Source organism: Dipodomys spectabilis, unplaced genomic scaffold, assembly GCF_019054845.1.
Source record: "Dipodomys spectabilis isolate Male_0828 unplaced genomic scaffold, ASM1905484v1 ptg000108l, whole genome shotgun sequence".
Classification (NCBI taxonomy): Eukaryota; Metazoa; Chordata; class Mammalia; order Rodentia; family Heteromyidae; genus Dipodomys; species Dipodomys spectabilis.
The window spans coordinates 6786802-6802895 of NW_024870785.1; the positions used below are offsets into that span (position 1 = coordinate 6786802).

The window sequence follows — 16094 nt, forward strand, 5'->3', positions numbered from 1 at the left end:
TACGGCACAATCAGGAAGTAGCTAGCTGTCAGGCCACCCAATTAGAACTCTTCCCCTGGTTGTTTTTGCTGGTCATGGGGCTTGAACTTTGGACCTGGACACTGTCCCTGAGCACTTCAGCTCAAGGCCAGCACTCTACCACTTGAGCCACAGCGCCACTTCTGGTTTTCTGGTGGTTCACTGGAGATAAGAGTCTCATGCACTTTCCTGCCCAGGCTGGCTCTGAATCGTGATTCTCAGATCTCAGCCTCCTGAGTAGCTAGGATTACAGGCGTGAGCTACCAGTGCCCAGCTTCTTTCCCTTGTTTTAAGAGTTAGTTTGGGGCTGGGAAGGTGGCTCAGTGGTAGAGCGCTTGCCTTGCATGCCTGAGGCCCTGGGTTCGATTCCTCAGCACCACATAAGCAAAAAGAAAAAAGCCGGAAGTGGCGCTGTGGCTCAAGTGGTAGAGTGCTAGCCTTGAGCTGAAGAGCTGAGGGACAGCGCCCAGGCCCAGAGGTCAGGCCCCACGACTGGGCCCCCCCCCCAAAAAAAAGTTAGTTTGTCACTCCCCAAGAAGCATCTCTCCAGTCCATGACAGCTGGATGGCCTGTGGGTTTTAACACCTTTCACTCTCTTCTCTGTACCGACAGTCTTCTCTCAGGCTACATTTTCAGCCAAGAGGACTGGGCTCCACTGCCTCCTCTGACACACTGGAAGCTCTCAACTATGATTTCCTTCTAGTTCTCCCTGGTGTTTGGATTCCTGCCGTGCAGAGCCATGTTCCTATTATATAGTTAAGTGACGGCAGGTGATCCTTGCAGCGCCAAGCTCAGGTTGGGAGCTGAAGTAGAACATGTTCATCGTAACCTGTCTCAAAAAGGGCTGAAGGTGAGGGAAGAAGTGTTCAGGGATAGTCTGTGAGGTTTACACAGTTCAGGACAACTCTCTCCTCCCCTCCTGCCACGGTACCTGGGGACTTTGAATGGCAGTGAGGACAGCTGGATCCCCAACATTCTCCTCCTGCTCTGGAAATGGGACAAGATCTGGATCTGAACGATCTTCCTCTTCATTCTCTTCCAACTGGGATGAGGATACCAGTTCTTCCTCGGGAGCCAAGGAGCCACAGAACTTACCTGGCCCTTGGCGCAAGTGTGGGCCTGTGGAAGGAGATGGGGACTCTTGTCTAGGGGATGGTACTCAGCAGCACTTCTGTTCATCAGCCATCTCTAGACCTACCTTTAAATCAAACTAATCTGTTCCATGGCTTCACCAAACCATGAAAGCAAACAGCCTGACAGCTGCCACACACACACCCCTCTTCAATGACCTCATTGACTACCACAAGCTCTCTCCACCTGCTCTCCTCCACCCAACAGTCCCTTCTGCTGCCTCTTTAAACAACCAAAGTGCCAGCTGTCCTGACTCACTGTATTTGAACTGTGTGATAGATACCTGGCATCTTGTTTTTGTTTTTTTGGTTTGTTTTTATTTTGTCGGTCATGGGGCCTGAACTCGGGGCCTGGGCGCTGTCCCTCAGCTCTTCAGCTCAAGGCTAGCACTCTACCACTTGAGCCACAATGCCATTTCCGGCTTTTTTTGCTTTTGTGGTACTGAGGAATCGAACCCAGGGCCTCATGCATGCAAGGCAAGCACTCTACCACTGAGCCAACTTCCCAGCCCATACTTGACATCTTTATGTCCATCGAATGAAGCTATGAAGGCGGTTACTTTGATTCCCCAAAGTGAGTAAGGAAAATAAAGCTCAGCAAAGTGTCACTAGGTAGCAAGTGGATGAGTTTAGAGCCACTTTGGGTGAAATGGCCAAACCTAGGCTGATGCAGCCAGCAGCGTCCGCCCTCCCTGGGCTTTTATGTAGATACAATGGTCCATGCAGTGATACCTTCAAGACGTTTCGTCTTGCCAGGCTGGCAGGCTTCCTCCTTGACTGTGTCCTCCACTGTCAGAGCATGCTCAGCCTCTGGAAGGTAAACCTGGAACAGGGAAGAAACCCAGAGACATCTCCCTCCTCGGTCAGTAAGGGAGGCATGAAACAACCTCTTCCCGGCAAGGTGGCCTCAGTCCTACTGACTCAAAGCTCAGAAGGGAAGCCCTGCGCTCTCAATGACATAAACCCCTGCTCCCCATCTCCCCCGGCCCAGCAATAAGGAGCTGCTCTGCAAAGGGACAGAAGTTGGGAACAGGCCTAGGAGCTGGAGAGAGAAACTCTCCCACAAGAATGCCACCCAGGGATACACCGAGACTCCTGGTAACAGGCACCCACCGCTTGACTGTGGCTCTCCTTTCCCTTCAGATTAGCCATGGCAGCCTGGGCCGAGACCCCACTGGCTGGCTGCTCTTGGTTTTAAAGGTCCAGCTCCTCCCCTCTCACCCAATAAAGGGCCAGCACTCCCGAACTCCTGGGATTTGGTGGGGATATGAGAACTCTAATAAAGAAATGGGGAAGGAAAAATGTAAGCTGTGCGTTCACACATCCAAGTCTGTCAGTACACTTCACTGGGACTAACATTTTGGGGCAGGATTTCTGTTTTCATACCCTTATAGGAACTTTGTGGAATTGCTCCTACTTCAGCCACAGGTTTTGCTCCAATAACATTAGATAGAAAAGGCCTGGGTGCATTCGAAGGAGGTTGTCGAACAACCAAGTTGCTACAGCTTCAGGTGGTAGTACACGAGGCTCGGCCAAGTACACCTGATGATGCTTGAACGTCACCGTGCTGGATTAGTTTCGATCTGCTACTGCACTTGCTCTAGAGGAGGGGCCCCTGTGAATATAGAAGCCAGAGCTGGAAAGAAAGAACACTTGTATCCAATAACCCAAACTTATATCTTCTGAGCTGCTTTAGTAGGAAACTGGTCCCAAAGTGCAGGAGAAATACACCACCACCAAATTAATGACAACAACAAAAACAAGTGTACCAGAAGCAGGTCTATTGCTAGTAAACCTATCTGAGCCTCTTCTAACTTTTTAGTTAGATCCTGGGTTTTGTGCCCACATCCTGTGTTCAGCTGCAATCCACGTGACTCTGTAGGATTTTTGAGTCAAATTAAAAACAGTTAATTCCTCTATATCAGAAATGTAAGTTAGAGGCAGGTGTCGTTCATGTACCCCAGCTGTTGGGAGGAAGAGGCAAGATAGAGAATTTGATCTAAAAGAAGAGCAACTCCTTTGTAGAATAATAGATAATAATTTTTTAAAAGACAATGAAAAAAAGAGAAAGGGAAGGAAGGAAGGAAAGAAGGAAGGAAGGAAGGAAGGAAGGAAGGAAGGAAGGAAGGAAGTTAGGAAGGAGGGAAGGAAGGAAGGAAGGAAGGGCCAGCCCTTCTTTTTGGGAGATGAAGTGAGGTAGGTAATAACGAGTTTTAACTCAGGGCCTGGGACTTATTAGGCAGATACTCTCCTATTTGAAACATGCTTTCAACCCTTTTGCTTTGGCCTTATTTTTCCAGAAAAGGTCTTTAATTTTTCCCTAGGTTTAGCCTCAGCCTATGATTCTTCTACCAGTGCCTCCTGAGTCGCTGGAATTGCAGGCCTGATTCCGTAACACCATTCGAGGTCATCTGTTAGAGCTTTATTGTTAGGATAATACCCAAGGCCTCAGAAACACCGTATCAACTGAGTCATACCCCTAGCCCTTTTTTCTCCCCAGGGTTTCATCAAACTTTGCTAGGGGTTGGCCTGGAACTTAATATTCCTGCTTCCTCTGAGTCCTGAGTAGCTAGGATTGCAGATGTTAAATTGTAATCCTCTTGTGAAGTTCAGGGGGGAAAATTATCGAAACACTTCCTCCCCTCTTCCCCCCACCAATTAGGTATATTAGCACTGAATTACAGTCTAAAGTTCACATTATGTCCTTGATACCCAGGTCTCTGTAAGCTCATCCTTAAGGCCTGCTGTTGTCCTGAGATCATGATCTATTTATGGGTCTACACATTATAGTCTGCGACCTCGTTGGAGGAGAGATTTCCCCAGTGCCTATCATAGCATCATGGAGTAAATAACTATTGAATAATTAAATGATTGTTTTGAACACTGAGACTATATAGACGGGCTAAAAGCATGTAGTCAAGGATAAGAAGAACAAAGCTTTGGGGCCCCCTCTGTGTGTGTTACTCTCATACCTCATCAACCACTGGTAAGGCAGGAGTGGTCTCGTTCTTTGGATTGCCATACCTGTGAAATAGCCCAAAATGGCAGCACCAGAGGGTCTGAGTCCTGTGAATCTCACATCGTGTGCTGAGCCTGCTTCACTGGGGCTGAGCCAGACCAGATAAGATCAGGGTAGGAGTGGAGAACCCAGCTCCTGAGCAAGCAAATTCCAAAGCCCTTCCTCTTACACAGCCCATGATATATGCTTCCAATTTGAGTGTACCCTAAGTCCTCTGTGATGGCAGAGTCTGGCTAACCAAAAGATGAACTAGACTTTGGAAAGGCAAATATTTACACTGAAGTAGATTCATGGTAACCAAGTCCAAATGTGTGTTTTTCTAGAAAGGGGGGGATGAATTGGTTTTGTACTGCTGCTGCAAGGGATTTCCACAAATTCAGTGGCTTAAAACAACACAACTTGCCGTTTATCTCTGTAGCAGACCAATACAAGTCTCAAGGAGCTAAGATCACAGTGTTAGGAAGGATAGCATTCCCTTCGGAAAGTTCTAGGGAACTATGTCCTTGACCTTGCCAGCTTCTAAAGGCTGCCTTCATTTCTTGATTCATGGCCTCTTCATCTGAGATTGCATCTCATTGACTACTCTGCTATAACCAGTCATGAAATGTGTTCTGCCTTTTTTTTTTTTTTTTTTCCTGCTACTGGGGATTGAACTCAGGGCCTTTTGCTCATTAGAGAATGACATTTGATGGGGCTGGAGGCATGGCTCAGTTGGTAATATGCCATCCAATGAAAATCCTGGTCTTGGACCAAAGGGTGAGAAAGAAAGAGAGAACAGCATTTGAGCCACACCTCCAGTCTAAATTTCTTTCCTCAAAGGACCTATGTAATTTCATTGAATTTACTTAAATGACCTCTGATAATCTCACCTCAAAGTCCTTAACCTAAATATATCTTTTTTTTCTTTTTTGTCAGTCGTGGGACCTGAACTCAGCCCCCCTTAATATATCTTACACCATGAAAAGTGAGAAATTCATAGGTTCTAAGAAAGACACTATGGAAATCTTTGTAAGAGAGTGGGAGATCTTCTATTATTCTGCCTAATACTCAAGTATGACATAGAGAAGAATCTTTAAAAAAAAAATAATTAGCAGTCAGTTCCATTTAAATTGGTACAGATAGAGTGACTCAACTCTCTGCAAGTATTTTGACTAAGTTAAGAAGTGTTAAATACTGTCAAGAATGCTAAGGACAGATCTTTGTTGCAAGCACCCATTAATGTAGACTCTTCCTTTAAAAGTGGTGAGTTGTTGGGGGTCTGGTAGGGTTTCATTCTTTGACAGTTGTCAAATTCCTCCTGTGTTTTTTTGGCTCCTTTGGGAAGAGAGCTGTCAGCTGAGCAGCCCCTTCCGTGGGAGCTGGCTCGGACTGTCCTCAGTGGTACTCTTATTGTTCCAGACAATTTCTGATGGATGGATATGATCCAAATCTTCACAATGGTTTCTAAGGGTTGGACAGTGATATTCAAGAAGCTTAGGGATTGTTTATATTTGTGTGTGAGTGAGTGAGTGTGTGTGTGTGTGTGTGTGTGTGTGTGTTGGTCCTGAGGTTTGAATTCAAGCCGAGGCACCGTCCCTGAGCTTTCTTTGTTCAAGGTTCAGGCTCTACCATTTGAGCCACAGCCCAACGTCTTTTTTTCCCCTTTTTTGGTGCTTAATTGGAGATAAGAGTCTCAGGAACTTTCTTGGCTGGCTGGCTTTGAACTGTGATCCTCAGAGCTCAGCCTCTTGAGTCGCTAGGATTACAGGAGTAAACCATCAGCACCGAGCAATTGTTACATTTTTTAAATGGTCATACACTTATATATTGAACTTGTAATCAAAAATGGAAAATACCTTTTCCTTCTTTTTGGCGCTGGAACTAGAGTTTTAACTCAGGGCCTTAAGCTGTCACATGGCTTTCTGCTCAAAGCTAGAGCTCTATCACTTGAGCCCTACCTTCACCTCCAACAACTTTTTAGTGGTTAATTGGAGATAAGAGTCTCACAGACATTTTTGCTAGGGCTGGCTTTAACTCTCAGCCTGGGTAGCTAGGATTCAGGTGAGAGCCACCAGCACCCAGCAACATTAACATTTCCTAGTAAAATTCAACACTAACACTTCAAGTCTTAAGCATATTAAATGAGAGTCTTATCTATTAACTTAATGAATAAAAATTCATCTACATTTTAAAGTTACAGAAAGGGCAGCAGAAAAATTAGTAAAAGATTGGAGGAGTGACCCAGGTGGTAGAGTGCCAGCCAATGTGCAACAGTAAGCGTCAGATACCGAGTTCGAGTCCCAGTCTTGGACAAAAAGAAGAAGTAAAATAACAACATTAAGAAGTACAGTACTTGGGGGTTGGGAGGGGGAAAGCGAGGAGAAAATGATGGAGGGGATGACACTGTTCAAAAAGAAATGTACTCATTAACTGACTTAACCATAATCCCTCTGTACATCACCTTTAAAATAAAAAAAAAAATGCCCATGTAATTGTAACCCCTCTGTACAGTATTTTCACAATAAAAAAAATATTTATAGTATTTTCCAGGCACTGGCAAGTACTATAGATTACATCTGTAATCTTAGCTACTCAGGAGGCTGAGATCTGAGAATTGTGGTTTGAAGCCAGCAGAAAAGTCTGTGAGACACTTAGCTCCTATAAACTATTCAGAAAAAAATACAGAAGTGGTGTGGTGGCTCACGTGGTAGAAACTAGCCTTGAGTAAAAAGAGTTCAGGGAGAGCACCTAGGCCTTGAGCTCAGGGCCCAGGACTGGCCAAAAAAAAACCCCAAAAACAATAGTAATGATTAAACATCACACTACATGTTAGGTGTGGTGGGAGGAGCCTCTCTGTTCATTATTTTATTCCACAAGACCTGTGGAAAGTATGCTATTTTCTCTAGCTTAGAAATGGCTCCACAATAGAGGTTATTGAAAGTTCAATACTATGTAAAAGAAATGCATGGGCTGGGAAGGTGGCTCAGTGGTAGAGTGCTTGCCTTGCATGCATGAGGCCCTGGGTTCGATTCCCCAGCACCACATGAGCAAAAAGAAAAAAAGCCGGAAGCGGTGCTCAAGTGGCTCAAGTGGTAGAGTGCTAGCCTTGAGCTGAAGAGCTGAGGGACAGCGCACATGCCCAGAGTTCAGGCCCCATGACCGGACCCAAAAAAAAAAAAAAAAGAAAGAAATGCAGGAAGTTGTTTGTTGTGATCCTTGGGGCAGTCCAGCACAAACTCCCTTCAAACTGTGGTGATTTCCAAGATGTCCCTCCAGGTTTCCATGGTATACTTCCTCTTTACTGTTTCACTCAGTAAAGATTCCTGGACTTGGCTGCAATGTAAAGACCGTACCTTTCTTATGGTATCTTTATTTTTATTTGTTTATTTATTTATTTTTGCCAGTCCTGAGGCTTGAACTCCTCAGTTCAAGCCTGGGCACTGTCCCTGAGCTTCTTTTGCTTAAGGCTAGCACTCTACCACTTGAACCAAGGCACCACGTCTGGCTTTTTCTGTTTATGTGGTACTGAGGAATCAAAGCCAGGGCTTCATGCATGCTAGGCAAGCACTCTACCACGGAGCCATATTCCCAGCCCTTATGATTGATGCCTTTGGAATGTGCAGTTCTTGCTCCTTCCCTTTCCTTTCTTCTTACGCCACACCTCCATATAATTGGAGATAGTGTCTCACAGATTTTTTGCCCAGGTTGGCTTCAAACTTCCATCCTCCAGAGTTTCCATTTTCTGAATAGTTAGGATTACAGGTGTGAGCCACCAATGCCCACATTCTCTTTCTTTTTGGGGCAGCCTGGCCTCATATTTGTGATCCTCCTGTCTCAGTCTCTCCAGTGCTAAGAGGGTAAGCATGGACCATCATGCCCTGCAGTATGTAGGTTTTCTCAGCTTGTATGCCTGTCATGATCTTATAGTGGGGGTGAACTTTCTTGCTAAGCCCATGGGAAATCAATGGAAATTCTTGAGTAATATGGCTAAGGTCTTTGTCTTCCAAGCTGATTGCCAAGAGAATGATTGCCAAGAGAATAGCTCTTAGCCTGTTTCTCCATCACACAAATGAGTGGGGGGATAATTCTATCACCTCTTCACGAATTCACTCAAGTCTACCAAGCAGCTACTATGGGCCAGGCACTGTTCTAGGGTGGTAAGATAAGAGGAAGGCTGTATCTTAAGGGATCTAGAAAGCTGTAAGCAGTTTCAGCATTTCTTATCAGTGGCCTTGTCCTGGCCTTTGCACCCATCAACTGAACAAAGATCATCAACTAAACAACAGCCAAGCTACACACGTAGAAGTTTTGGAAAAGAAACCTCTCTCTGCTGGGATTCAAAAGGCAAAAAAACAAAAACCCCAAATCCTTTTCATTCACTCTAGATGGTTCTCTGAACTGTCTTCAAGACAGCTAGCTGGAGGTCCCTTGGATTTCTTTTTCTTTTTTATTCCATTTCTTGCCTAGACACCCTGACCTTACAGCAAATCCTCGGTCTGCAGCGACAACCTGAAGTGGGGGTTGTGCCAGGAACTGTGTGCTGAGAGTTCCCCCCAAGAGAGGGAGAGATGCAAGCTGCTTCCAGGGAATCGTCTATAGGAGTAGGGGCTGCCAGGGGCGCCAAGCGGGGGTGCCCACCACCCCGAGATGGCACAGCGAGCCCCACCCCCACCCCTTCACTCCAGGCCTCGGCGTCACGGGACTTGTTCAGAAATTGAAACTGAAAACAGGAAAAGTCCCTCTCCAACCCGCCGGACGCCCTCCCGCCTGGAGACAGCTGACGGCGGGGGACGGGCTGGCTCCAGATTGGCGGGCGCGCGGGGGACTTTAAGCGCGCGCGCTGGGGCCCGCCTTCGCCTTCGCCTTCCGAACTCGGGACGGCTGGTGGAGATGTCTCGCTCCGTGGTCTTGGCCTTGGTGGCCCTGCTCTTCCTGATGGGCTTGGAAGCGGTGGAACGTGAGTGCCGTCTCTTCCTCCTCCTCCCCCACCCCCAATCCCACTTTTTCTTCCCTTGGTCCCTTCTGGAACTCTCTTATCTGGGTGACACTCTGCCCCACCCCCACTCCACCCCCAGTTTCTCTCTCCCCCCCTCACTTGGGCCCAGGATGCTCCAGCATCAGAGGGTCTCCCCGCACCCCACGGAGGGGGGAGAGGAGGCTCCCCGAGTTGAAGTGACACCGGGGATAAATGACAAGTCGGGATTGCAATGGAACCTGACACAAAACGCACTGGAATCCTTGTCTGAAAAGCATGCCTCCTGGGGCTGGGAAGGTAGCTCAGGGGTAGGGTGCTCGTCTAGCCTGCCTGAAGCCCTGGGTTCGATTCCTCAGCACCACAGACACAGAAAAAGCCGGGAGTGGCACTGTGGCTCAAGTGGTAGAGTGCTAGTCTTGAGCACTAAGAGGCTCAGGGACAGGGCCTGGGCCCTGAGTTCAAGCCCCAGGCCAAAAACAAACCAGCATGCATCTTCCCCTTTCCTTATGGGATTCTCTGGAGCAAGGTGGAGAGTCCTGAACCTGGGAATGTCCTCGCAGAGGGCTGGCCCTTTGTACTTTCCAAACTGTACAGTCTGCCTTCCGCTTTGAGAAAGTGGAGACTTGTCAGTTGGGGAAGAGGGCAATCCAAATGGCTACCAAGATTATTCTAGACAGCCACAATCTGGAGCCTCTTTTTTTTTGGGGGGGGGGGGGAGTACTGGGGCTTGAACTCAGATCCTTGTGTTCTTGCTTCGTTTTTGTTGTTGTTGTTGTTTTGTGGCAAGGCCGGCTGGCATCTGGCCTGCTCCTATTTGAGGCCCACCTCCACTCCGCTGTTGTTACAAGGAGATAAATGTCTGGGGGATTTGTCTACTGAGGCTGGGTTTAAGCCTCCGGACTCAGGTCTCAGCCTCCTGACAGCAATGATTAAAGGTGTGAGCTATTAGCACTTGGCTCTTGAGCACTTTATAAATGTCTGGCTATCTGCTCTCATCTTCTCTCCTTGAAGAAGAAAAAAATCTTATTTGGGAAACTCCCAAATACATACATATTATATTTAAACCATTTCTGGGTAATTTTTGAGCATGGGTAATGTTAATTGTCTCTAAAAGGTCCATATCCATTATCATCTATGCATTTTTACTGCGAGCATGACTTAACTTTTTAATTTTAATTTTCAAAGCTGAAATAACTCTTCCAAAGATACAGAGCTAGGACATAGCTGAGCTCAGATTCAGCTGGGTGCCTGTGGCTCACACCTATAATGATAGCTGCTCAAGGAGGTGACATCTAAGGATCAAGGTTCAAAGCCAACCCAGGCAGCAAAGTCCTTAAGACTCTCATCTCCAATTGGACACACAAAAAAATCTGGAAGTGGAGCTGTGTCTCAAGTGGTAGAGCTCTAACCTTGAGCACAAAAGCTCAGGGACAATGCCCAGGCCCCAAGTTCAAGCCCTAGAACTGGCATACACATGCACACACACACGCACACAAAATCCCTCCTTAGAAGAGTTACGATGATATATTTGCAAAATCTCATTGTATTTCATTAAATTCATTAAAGAATTCCAGGCCAGCTGGGCGTCGGTGGCTCATGCCTGTAATCCTAGCTACTCAGGAGGCTGAGATCTGAGGATCACGGTTCAAAGCCAGCCCGGGCAGGAAAGTCCGTGAGACTCTTATCTCCAATTAACCACTAGAAAACTGGAAGTGGTGCTGTGGCTCAAGAGGCAGAGCGCTTGCCTTGGGCTGTAGAGCTGAGGGAAAGCGCTCAGGCCCAGAGTTCAAGCCCCATAACCGACAAAAAAAAAAAAATCAGAAAAAAGAATTCCAGGCCAACACTGGCACCAGTGGCTTACACCTGTAATCCTAGCTACTCAGAAAACTACTATCGGAGGATCCTAGTTCAAAACCATCCCAGGCTGGAAAGTCTGAGAGACTCTCCTCTCCAATTAATCATAAAGAAAGACAGAAGTGGTGCATAGTTCAAGTGGTAGAGTGTCTTGAGGAAAGATGCTTAGGGACAGTGCCCAGGCTCAGAGCTAAAGGGCAAGGACCAGGAGAAAGACAGACAGACAGACAGACACACAAACACACACACACACACTCGGGGAGGGAGGGAGGGAAAAGGAGAGAAATAGAAGACCAGATTTAACACTCAGTGCCTGATTCAGCTTGAGACCAAGTTAGCCTCAAGTGAATTATTCTGCTATTCTGGCAATTTTTAAATGTTATGTTCTGATGTTTCACAGTTGTTCCAAAGGTACAAGTCTATTCCCGTCACCCAGCAGAGAATGGGAAGCCAAATTACCTGAACTGCTATGTGTCGGGTTTTCATCCACCTCAGATTGAAATAGAACTGCTGAAGAATGGAAAGAAGATAGAGAAAGTGGAAAAGTCCGATCTGGCTTTCAGCCGGGACTGGTCTTTCTACCTTCTGGTCCATACTGAGTTCACTCCCAATGACAGGGATGAATACGCATGCAAAGTTACTCACTCCACTCTGAAAACGCCCATGGTAGTAAAGTGGGGTAAGTTTTCAACGTTTTTTTCTGAGCTGTTGAAAAGTTGTACTTGAGTAGAGTCACTGGGCTTTTAGAAAACTTGCACACTAGGGCTGTCAGGAAAAATGCCTAAAACAGATCAGTGATCAGTGTCACCAGTTAAAGAGATTTTGTTAGAGCAGGCTCCCGGAGCCACAGAAGCCCCCACAATGAGACCGGGAGTGGCAGCGCCCCACCCAGGCATGCGCGTACACTCTTCTCACACGCTGGCTTCCTCCAGCCTCATGGACACTTAGCATCAAGAAGCCTGACACCCCACCATCCTGGCCTCCTACAATCCTGGCCCCTCCTAGTGTTTTCTGTCTTGGTTTAGGTTTCATTCTGAGGCTAGTAGGCAGGGAGTAAGTCTTACTGGGTAATTATAAACAAGCGTTCAAGAGTTAGGAAACATTAGCCTGTTCTGCCAGTCTTACCACTAGAAGATTTGGACAGCTGTTAGCACATAGTATTTTACAAGTAAAACTTAAAATATTTTTCTTTCTGTTTTCTTTTTCATAGAGCGAGACAACTAACCAGCATCCTGGAGGTGGGTTTTTTACTTTTAAGAACTTGTTTGGGGGGGCTGGGAATGTGGCTTAGTGGTAGAGTGCTTGCGAGGCTTGCATAAAGCCATGAGTTCGAGTCCTCAGTACTACATAAATAGAAAAAGCCAGAAGCGGCACTGTGGCTCAAGTGGTAGAATGCTAGCCTTGAGCAAAAAGCAGCTTAGGGACAGTGCCCAGGTCTTGAGTGTAAACCCCAAGACTGGCAAAAAAACCCCCAACAACAACAAAGAAATTGCTTTGTATAAGAGGGAAGGTATGACATTGTCCAAAAAGAAATGTATTCTTTCACATATATAACTGTAACCTTTATGTACCATCACTTTTAAAATAACAATAAAAAAAAAAAAGGAAAAGGGGCTGGGAAGGTGGCTCAGTGGTAGAGCGCTTGCCTTGCATGCCTGAGGCCCTGGGTTCCATTCCTCAGCACCACATAAGCAGAAAAAGCCAGAAGAGGTGCTGTGGCTCAAGTGGTAGAGCACTAGCCTTGAGCTGAAGAGCTGAGGGACAGCGCCCAGGCCCAGAATTCAGGCCCCTGGACCCAACAGCAAAAAAAAAAAAAAAAAAGGGGGGGGGACCTTTTAGATTAAAGGTATGGTTCAAGCTGAGCACCAGGGGCTCACTCCTGTAATCCTAACTACTCAGGAGGCTAGGATATGAGGATTGCGGTTCAAAGCCAGCCCGGTTAGGAAAGTCCTTAAGACTCTTATCTCCAATTAATCACCAGAAAACCAGAAGTGAGCCTATGGCTCAAGTGGTAGAGCGGGAATGTAAGGCCCTAAAGTGAAGCCTCAGTACTGGTACATTAATCAGAGTAGCATGGCAGCAGACAAAAAAAGAATGCTATGGAAATTCTTTTTTTGTTTTCTCCCATGTTGTGGCATGAACGGTAGCCACAGGTCTAACTGTTGGCAGGGCTGTGGCTTTGCCAACATCATTAACCCTCTAAAGACAGAGCAGAAGACTGCTAGCGTGGCAATTAGTTATCCAACCCCCCTGCAAGGGTTTGGTCTTCCCTTATTTCCAGTGAGGGCATTTCTGCTATTTCTTCGAAAATGAACCACATTCTTTTCCTTGGCATAGCAGTGGCTCTCCGAAAAGAGAAGGGGTGACATAGTTCTGCATTTGTCTCATTCCTTTGATCTCCTGTTCAGACTCTCTGGGCAGTCACTGTATTTGTTTTTTAGTCTTCTAGGCCAGGATACCTTGATGCTAAAAATCCATTAGAATTGTCTATTATATTCTAGGGCAGAGAACTGGTTTGAGAGAGCATCAGAGAGGCTGAGTGGTTTTCCCAGTCATATAATTTAAGAGTTTGAGCTGGGCTGGGAATGTGACTTAGCAGTAGAGTGCTTGCCTAGTGTGCATGAAGCCCTGGGTTTGATTCCTCAGTACCACATACACAGATAAAGCCAGAAGTAGTTCTATGACTCAAGTAGTAGAGTGCTATCCTGAACAAAAGAAGCTCAAGGGCAATGTCCAGACCAAGAGTTCAAGGCCTAGGACTGGCAAAAAAAAAAAAAAAGAATAAGAAAGAAGAGTTTGAGGGTAAGACTCAAACTCTAATATCAGCATTACCGCTAATGTTTTAGGAGCATCATTGGATTTGAAGAGTTGTCTGCAGCTACTTCTTTTTAAAAAGTATTCTACCCAACAGAAATGTGATAAAATGGATGGTATGAGCTGTAATCCAAATAAAATAAATTTCATTACTAACTTTCTCTATTTTTCCTTCTCAGGTCTGAAAAGATGGCTGGTCTCATTGGAAATGTTTCCTACTGATATACATGCCTACTTTATGCACCAAATAGGTTATAACCATTTAAAGACAGGTATCATCCATCTACTCTTTATTTCCACTTCAGGCATCACTGGCATGTTTATCTTCCTGTAGACCAGACTTTCAGAAATAAAACTAAGGACTAACATTGGTCTCAAGTACCTTGTAAAAAAAATAATAAAATACCTTGAAAACCTAAAACAAAATTTGGCACTTTGTGTGTGTGGGTTTTTTGGCGGGTCATGGGGCTTGAACTCTGGACCTGGCTGCTGTCCCTCAGCTCTTCAGCTCAGGAAGAGAGCTCTACCACTTGAGCCACTGCGCCACTTCTGGTATTCTGGTGGTTAATTGGAGATAAAAGTCTCACAGACTTTCCTTGCCCAGGCTGGCTTTGAACCTTGATCCTCAGATCTCAGTTTCTCGTGTAACTAGGATTACAGGCATGAGGCACTGGCGCCCAGCTATTTTGACACAGAAGGTCAGTAGAAAAAAAAAAAAAGCCTAATAAAAGTAACAGTTGATCCTATAGGAAGCCCTTACTATATATACTAAACTCTACATATCTAAGAAATTGGAGAGACCACACAGACCTAACTGAAGCCTGGTACAGTGATGAGCAGGCTTCTCCACCCTGTAGGGCACTTCCTCTTTCACTGTTTTCACCCACAGCGGTGAAAGCAGAAGACTTGCTGCCACAGCACTGTTATTTGAAATCATTTTCAAAGTCATTTTGCAAAACTTTTATAGAGCCAGATCTGGGTAAGGCATCAGTTGATACTGTGTGTTCTGTTAAAAGTTGTCTTAAGGGCTGGGAAGGTGGTTCAGTGGTAGAGCGTTTGCCTTGCATGCATGAGGCCCTGGTTCGATTCCTCAGCACCACATAAGCAAAAAAGAAAAAAACCGGAAGTGGCGCTGTGGCTCAAGTGGTAGAGTGCTAGCCTTGAGCTGAAGAGCTGAGGAACAGCGCCCAGGCCCAGAGTTCAGGCCCCACGACCGGACCCAAAAATAAATAAATAAATAAATAAAAGTTGTCTTAAGCCAGGTGCCAGTGGCTCATGCCTGTAATCCTAGCTACTCAGGAGGCTGAGATCTGAGGACTGCGGTTCAAAGCCAGCCTGGGCAGGAAAGTCTGTGAGACTCTTATCTCCAATAAACCAGAAGTAGAAAACCAGAAGTAGCACTGTGGTTCAAAGTGGTAGAGCACTTGCCTTGAGCTGAAGAGCTCAGGACACTGCCCAGGTCCAGAGTTAAAGCCCCACCACTGACAAAAATAAAATAAAGTTATCTTAAAAGGTGGGAATGTGGCTTAGTGGTGGAGTGCTTGCCTAGCATGCGTGAAGCCCTGGGTTCAATTCTCAGTACCACATAAACAGAAAAGGCCAGAAGTGGCGCTGTGGCTCAAATGGTAGAGTGCTAGCCTTCAGCAAAAGCAGCTCAAGGACAGTGCCCACGCCCTGAATTCAAGCCCTAAGACTGGCAAAAAAAAAAGTCTTAAAATTTGTCTCTGGGCTCAAAACATATGCAAGTCAAAACTCCCACAAGGGGCTTTGGGAAGGTAGCTCAGTGGTAGAGTGCTTGCCTAACATACATGAGGCCATTACATGATACAGGCGATAGGCAATCTTTACTGTAGAGCTTGTGCATTTGGATTTTGAGTCTTCTATACCATGAACTAAATAAAACAAGTTAAGCGGCTTGTGTCGTGTAGTTTGTTATAGTGATACAAGCCTAATACAGTCATCCATAAAAATAGGGTCATTATTCCTATATCACAGCTAATTCGTTTCATTCACTTTAATCATTTACTCAATAAATATGGAGCACTTATTTCATGCCAGCTACTATTCTAGGAGAAAGTGGTAAGAAAGGCTTTGCAGCTGTGAAGTTCTAGGCAATACTTTTACTTCCAATGGCTCTTTAGGCAAATGCTCATTAAATTACCTAAAAGCATAGCAGAGATACCAGGAAAAAAAACCTCTTGACACTGAGCTAAAAGGCTTTGGGCAACAAGATGGTCCTCAATCTCTCTAGAAGTTTCCCCCAAGTTTAGCCCTGCAGGATAATCTCTTCTGGTGGCTTAGTATT

At 45.8% G+C, this 16094-nt stretch overlaps 1 protein-coding gene across 1 annotated transcript; it reads left to right on the forward strand.

Annotated features, from left to right (window-relative positions):
- Positions 1-8990: 8990 nt before the first annotated feature.
- B2m (beta-2-microglobulin) lies at positions 8991-14215 on the forward strand. Its single transcript, XM_042687974.1, has 4 exons — positions 8991-9103; positions 11376-11654; positions 12186-12213; positions 13969-14215. The coding sequence occupies exons 1-3, from the start codon at positions 9037-9039 to the stop codon at positions 12197-12199; spliced, it is 360 nt and encodes a 119-aa protein (XP_042543908.1). The 5' UTR covers positions 8991-9036; the 3' UTR covers positions 12200-12213; positions 13969-14215.
- Positions 14216-16094: the final 1879 nt, after the last annotated feature.